Source organism: Habropoda laboriosa, unplaced genomic scaffold (genome assembly GCF_001263275.1).
Source record: "Habropoda laboriosa isolate 0110345459 unplaced genomic scaffold, ASM126327v1 scaffold77, whole genome shotgun sequence".
Lineage (NCBI taxonomy): Eukaryota > Metazoa > Arthropoda > Insecta > Hymenoptera > Apidae > Habropoda > Habropoda laboriosa.
In genome coordinates this window covers 2,083,171-2,089,242 of record NW_017100200.1, presented here as the reverse complement: position 1 = coordinate 2,089,242, position 6,072 = coordinate 2,083,171, and the positions used below count along the sequence as shown (strand labels likewise).

Sequence of the window (6,072 nt, the reverse complement as noted above, 5' to 3'; positions counted from 1 at the left end):
GGACACGTGGAAAATCTTCTGTAAATATCGAAAAGCCAGTAGTAAGTCAATCACGATGCTAGCAAACAAAAATGTTTATATCTCAGAAACGGTTGACCTTTCGACCTATGTTTACTAAGATTTTTTTACTCGGTACAGTGTGTTCTATATACCATATAAATATTGAATGGTTTTTTTGAACACCCAGTATACATGCTGAAAATATCATCCGTTCTAAAATCTTTCAATCAAATGTGCAACCTCCTTTCATTTCTTCCCATTTTTTCCCGTAAAAAAATTTTTCTCCCATCTTTGGAATCATTTAAATTACATATAAAAATTTCCTCGTACCTCCGTAGCTAGAATGTATGTATACCAACGAAAAGTTTCGAATCCCCTGCCAATTTGCATCAATATTGAATCTGCTACTAATTCTTTATAAATTTAAAATTAACGTGCAGAGTAATAACAATTTATCTTATTTCGATTGATTTGAATAATAAAAAAAATTTTTAAATCCTCAATATTGCTAACCTTTTTTTTCCCGCAAATTTTTGTGTAACTTTCAACGCACAGTGAAGTATTGTGAAGAGAAAACGAATTTTATTTCGACAGAGTCCCATGTAAATTCAGATTGTTTCCCTCGAAAAAGTTCGTGGAGTTAAATTACCAAGTACACGATGGCCGCTGCGTTGGAAAATTTCGTCACGATCACTCATCGTGATTTTAATTGGCCGTACCCGGTACCTATTGCTACCAAACCGGCACAACCACCGATGAACACGGGAATTCGACTGTACACCCCAAGAATCCACCCTGAAGACTGTCCGTGCGACGAACATGGCCATCGAAGCAACAAAAATAGGTGAATCGAGAAATATTTGTACTTTTGTAATCGACGATATCATTCACAGAATGATAATAAAACTAATGTCAATTTTACCATTATAAGTAAGTACATACGTTGTATTATTGTACTACAATGTATTACGCAGTTTTACGCTGTTATTATAATTATTATTGTTTGTACCAGTGGTTCTCAAACTTTTTTGTCTGGCGGCACACTGAAATCATTAAACAAAATTCACGGCACCCATACTATTATTATTTTTTGCTTTTTACAGTTAGTAAAGATGTGAAGGATGAGACGTATTTGAAAAAAATAAAAGTTATTTAAAGTAAGTTAGTTTATTTTCAAACAACACAAAACATACAAAACAAAAGTTATTATAAAGTATAAATATTTGGCTTTTTACATATAAACAATTCAAAATTTCGCGCCACCCTTGTGGCGTACTTACGGCACCCAGTTATAGAACCACTGGGTTATACAATGAACGGAAGTTGTGGCACCAGAAATTAAGGGGGTACATATTCTGGTTTCGAATCCCATCTTTTGAGCAATTTTTAGGATTTTTTTTCAAAAGAACCGTTAAACTTTTTGCATTAAGATTTTGCACATACATTTATGGGTATTTAAAATGTGCAATATATTTTGTTGAAGTGAAAAGAATGAAAGTTACACGAGATATAGTTTGTTTTATAGTGTTTGTGCTTTACAAAAAGTGTGTTGACTGTTTAGATGATTTCGGGCCTCCTGCTGATCTAAAATAAAAAAACCAGGAAGAATCTTAATCGGTATAGATCTGGCTATGGTCTGAACGAAAATAAAATAAAAATATTGATTATTTACAAAATGGCAGCATTTCGAATTTAGATTATCGATTTTCTTCATATTTTGCCGTCTTTAGAGTGTTAAAAGAATAAGAAAAAAACGACAGATGTTAAAAATTTTGATTCGTGCGATAACAAGATGTGTGCTGAAGATTCTCTAGAAATTTCAAGTCAATTGATAAACCAGAACTTGAGATATCGTGTAAACTGTTTCCATCCGTTTCGTTACGGTACGACTGCATCCTTGGAACGTTTACATCTAAATTAATTTTACGAATTCGAACAAATCCTTTTGCACGCATGTTGCTAGAATACTTGTACTTTAAGGAAATGCGAAAAAAAAATTGATTTTTTGAAAGTTCAAAACCAGAATTAGCCCTTAAGACAAAATCATGGGACAAGATTCCAAAAATATGGAAGATATTTGTTTATTTGTTTTTTTTTTTTTTATTTCATATGAACATTAATTTTTCATAGTAAAAATAGAATTTCTCGAGATTTCTTTACGAATTTCCTATAGTGTTCCATATTAGGTACCATTTTTCCAACATGGCCGCGTTTGACTTTTTTCACATTTTTTACCACGACTTCGAGACACTTAAAAACTTCTGGCATAATCAACTATTAACATATGTACGAGTATCTGTTAATTTTGTCGTGTTTCAACGTGTTTCATTGAAAAACAAAAATAAGCTTTTAAAATCGGGTGTTCCATATTTGAGCGCATTTTTCCTAATAAAACTAATTACAAACACTTTGCATAAATACATTGTACAATTTGTAGAAAAAATTTGTGTTTCAATGCACACCTTGCAAGAAATTACAAATTTGTGATATTTTTTTTTTTCTCCATCGAAGGTACAAATACCTGGCGGAAAAGGAACGACAAGTTTTGGATCAATTGATAAGGGTAAATCGTGAGATGAGCAATCTGACGACGGCTATGCTAGACAGCAACTGCGAGCCAATGGACGAGACGATGAGGACTATTTATAAAACGGATTACGAGAAGAGAGGTATGAAACAGCATTGAAGGAACGAGAATTCGTCCAAATAACTCGCTCGAATGAATTCAGGATTGCCTATCAAAGAGTATAGACAGCTGAAGGCTGCGGTCGATTCGCCATACTGTTCGCCGTTTCCAACGGAAGTTACAGAAATAAAGGAGGGCTACAGGGATCCTACGAGATTTCGTTACACAGCGATCGAAAGGCCGCATATACAACCAGCCAAAACTGTTACTTTTCACGAAGGTATAGAACACTCTTTTTTTCAGAACCCCTTCGCGTAAATAAAATCGTTAAATATTGTAAGAGGAGAAAGTTACTGTTTTAAGAAATATTACATTTGAGAAATTGTCACGACAGCAGTGAGGAAAATTGCTGACTGGTAATATCAAATTGACACAATTGGAATACTAAAAAGTAACGTAGAATAAAGTGATGAGAATATAAAAGTATAAAAGTAACATGGAATAAAGTGACAAAGAGTAGAAACATTTATAGAATAACTTAGAAATTGTAAAATTTGGAGAGGAGCCTCTAAACGTGATACAGATCGTTGAAGAAAAATTATATGAATATTCTTGTATTAAAATTGTACATAAAAAGTTGAGGATGTAATATTATGGGAATGTGTAGTTCCAGAAAGTTTCTCCATGTGGGAGATGCCTTTCACCGGTCGCTCAGAATACATGGATAGTATCAGCAAGATGGGCCTAAGCAACATGAAAAATCGACAACAATATTTAGAACCATTACCATCGTCAAGAAGAAGATTCGGGGACTGTAGATTATAAATTTTCAACACCGTTAAGAATTTCTCTTTTCAATCAACGTGTTTTCACGGCGAGATTAATTATTGTATAAATATTTGATTGTAATAAACACAACCACCCCAAAGCTTTATGTATTTCTTTAAATATTTTTATGAAAAATGGTTGTACATTATCTGAATATTTTAAAGAAGCGCCAAAAAAAAAAAGAAACATACAATTAACAACTTTTATTTATTTTTGATAACCTATTAAGCGCAAGCCAGCCGAAAACGTGAGAAATTTTGTTTTTATACTGTAATATTCTATACTTCACGTTTTCTTCTCGTTTTAGTTTTTATACAATGTTAACAAATGTTCGATAACGATGAATTCTTGCAAAATATTTTCCACGGAATACAGTCGCCATTATAGGAAGAAAAAGATAAGCCCAGCAAAGATGTAATAAGGAATACATACTGTTAAAGTTATAAAGAAATTAAGGGTTTAATTCGAGACCATAAATTATACGTTTTTTTTTTTTTAGAATTCTTCAAAGAGATCTTTTTGCGGAACGTATAGAAAAAGGGGAAATCGATCCTCGTACAGCATCGATTCCTACTCAATTGGACGAAGCTGCTGAACAATTGCTGTACAAGCACATTCTTGATAACCTGCAATCTGTATGTCATGTTAGCTACAAAAATCCTTGTAAGTTGTAATACGTGGAAAAGGAAGAAATAGAAATAGAAATTTGTTTAAATACCTGTATTTAATGAAATATAGGGATCTCTCACGATGAAAAGCAGGATAAAAATGCAGATGCAGAGACCAAAGAAAAAGACTTACAGAACGAATTAATAGCGTATATTCAAGGCCTATACTTCAATCCTCATGAAGAAAAAATTCTTGCTCCTCCTGCAACGGTTAAAAGAAGTGAGCTATGGCTTGTTAAATTAAAGTTCATATTTTGTGTAGTAAGAATAAAGAGATTTCTTAATAATCCAAGAATCTCCAATAATTTCAAGTTTTCGGGAATTTCATTAATAAAGCGGTAAAATTACGTACTAACAAAAGAATTCAAAGTACCATTGATACAATGCCATTCATATTTTGAAAATTCGACGATACCGATTGTTTCGTTAAAAGTCGTGAATTCACTTCTCGTTAACATACATTTAAATGTATCTAGTGCTTGCCTATATAAGGCCGAAATTTCTACATGGAAATTTTTCGACATACCAAGACACTTTCGGACGCACAGGAGCCACAGTAATGTTACAAGAACGTGAAAAGAAAAGTGCAATTATCTCGAAGAATGTGGAAATGTTAGAAAATAATAAGAGTGCATTAAATGTTGATAAACCCGATTGTGCTAACCTAAGTTTTGAAAATTGAATAATTCAATACTTGTAGAACATCTCTTCGTTCATATACAGAGATTTTATAGATAATATCAATTTAAATTTAACGTCGTACAAAAAATTTTAACATATAGGAAAAATAAACCTTTTACAGTTTTCACTAGAGACACAATTATTTTAACTCGATCTTTTTATTGTGCAAATAATTTCAAGGACGTATCTATCTTTCAGTAATTAAAACGACGGCATAAATTATAGTTATCATTGATACGATGCACATATTAAGCACATATTACATAAATGAGTAAGAAACGTCAAACGTGAAATCTTACAGCTTGATTTCCTTAGAATATAAAATATAATATATGTATATGTAAAGATGTATATGTGACAGAAATACATAGGTGAAATGCACACAATTAACAGTGAACAAATTGCAAGTAAAATAAACCCGATTGCAAATAAACTTGTTAATATTGCAGAAAAATTGAAAAATTTTTTAAATTAACTTCGATGTTATCTTGATAGATGGCGCATCAATATTGTATAGACCACTTTGCTAGATTAAAATTTAAATCTAACATAAATACATAGTATATATGTACTTACTATATTCAAAGAGCTTTAAATAATATTATACTTTAGAGAAAATCATTATTTAACAAAACATTTCTGAACCTCGTTAATACAACAATATAAAATCAGTCTTATTCGTTACTTTCGAAAAACTCATTGTTAATTATCGATAGTCTATTTTTGGAATATCAAAACGATATTGTTATACACTTAAGATAGCTTTGAACTGTTGCAAACAGTAACTTTAGTTATCGAGTAACGCACTATGTAACTTTTAACCCACGGCTTTACTACTTACGGAACCGACAGGACCAAACTGTAGTTTTCTTTAGCTTTCTGTATAATACGGTATAACCAACTTGCATTCTACGTAGTAAATATAAAAATTTGAAAATGTCAGGACACATACCTCATTTGATTTTGGCTTTAACGGGTATAGTGCAATCTATATGGGCATTTGTAGTACTTTGTTGTCAACATAAAAATTTTGCAATTGGTTTTTGGTCCATCTTACTGGGTTAGCATTTCGATTAAGTAATAAACATTGTATTATGTCAAATATCTGATAATAATTTATAACTATGGATACATCTTGAAATTAACTGCAAATGTGTACATTTTTTCTAACATATAAGTACATGAGTATTTCAATGTATTAATAAAACACTATTTGCTTGTAGTTTCTTATAATATTAAAATCACCTGTTTTTATTGTATATTGTATTT

The 6,072-nt window shown here is 31.5% G+C and overlaps 2 protein-coding genes across 2 annotated transcripts in view; both read left to right on the top strand.

The window, feature by feature from the left end:
• The first annotated feature begins 659 nt into the window (after positions 1 to 659).
• LOC108570414 lies at positions 660 to 3,451 on the top strand. Its single transcript, XM_017932275.1, has 4 exons — positions 660 to 844; positions 2,512 to 2,669; positions 2,730 to 2,906; positions 3,294 to 3,451. Exons 1-4 carry the CDS (start codon positions 660 to 662, stop codon positions 3,449 to 3,451), a joined length of 678 nt encoding a protein of 225 aa, XP_017787764.1.
• Positions 3,452 to 3,794: 343 nt separating this feature from the next.
• The window catches only part of LOC108570399, a 2,819-nt gene continuing 541 nt past the window's right edge, over positions 3,795 to 6,072 (top strand). The window contains exons 1-3 of the mRNA XM_017932259.1: positions 3,795 to 3,868; positions 3,954 to 4,117; positions 4,193 to 4,342. Of these exons, the coding sequence (XP_017787748.1) occupies positions 3,795 to 3,868; positions 3,954 to 4,117; positions 4,193 to 4,342 (388 nt within the window). The remainder of the gene's footprint in view (positions 3,869 to 3,953; positions 4,118 to 4,192; positions 4,343 to 6,072) is intronic.

Excerpts from the sequence above, each read along its gene's own strand:
- LOC108570414 (XM_017932275.1), top strand. The coding sequence starts at position 660 with ATGGCCGCTGCGTTGGAAAATTTCGTCACGATCACTCATCGTGATTTT. Across the intron at positions 845-2,511 it reads CATCGAAGCAACAAAAATAG|GTACAAATACCTGGCGGAAA; the intron begins GTGAATCGAGAA and ends TCTCCATCGAAG. Across the intron at positions 2,670-2,729 it reads AACGGATTACGAGAAGAGAG|GATTGCCTATCAAAGAGTAT; the intron begins GTATGAAACAGC and ends GAATGAATTCAG.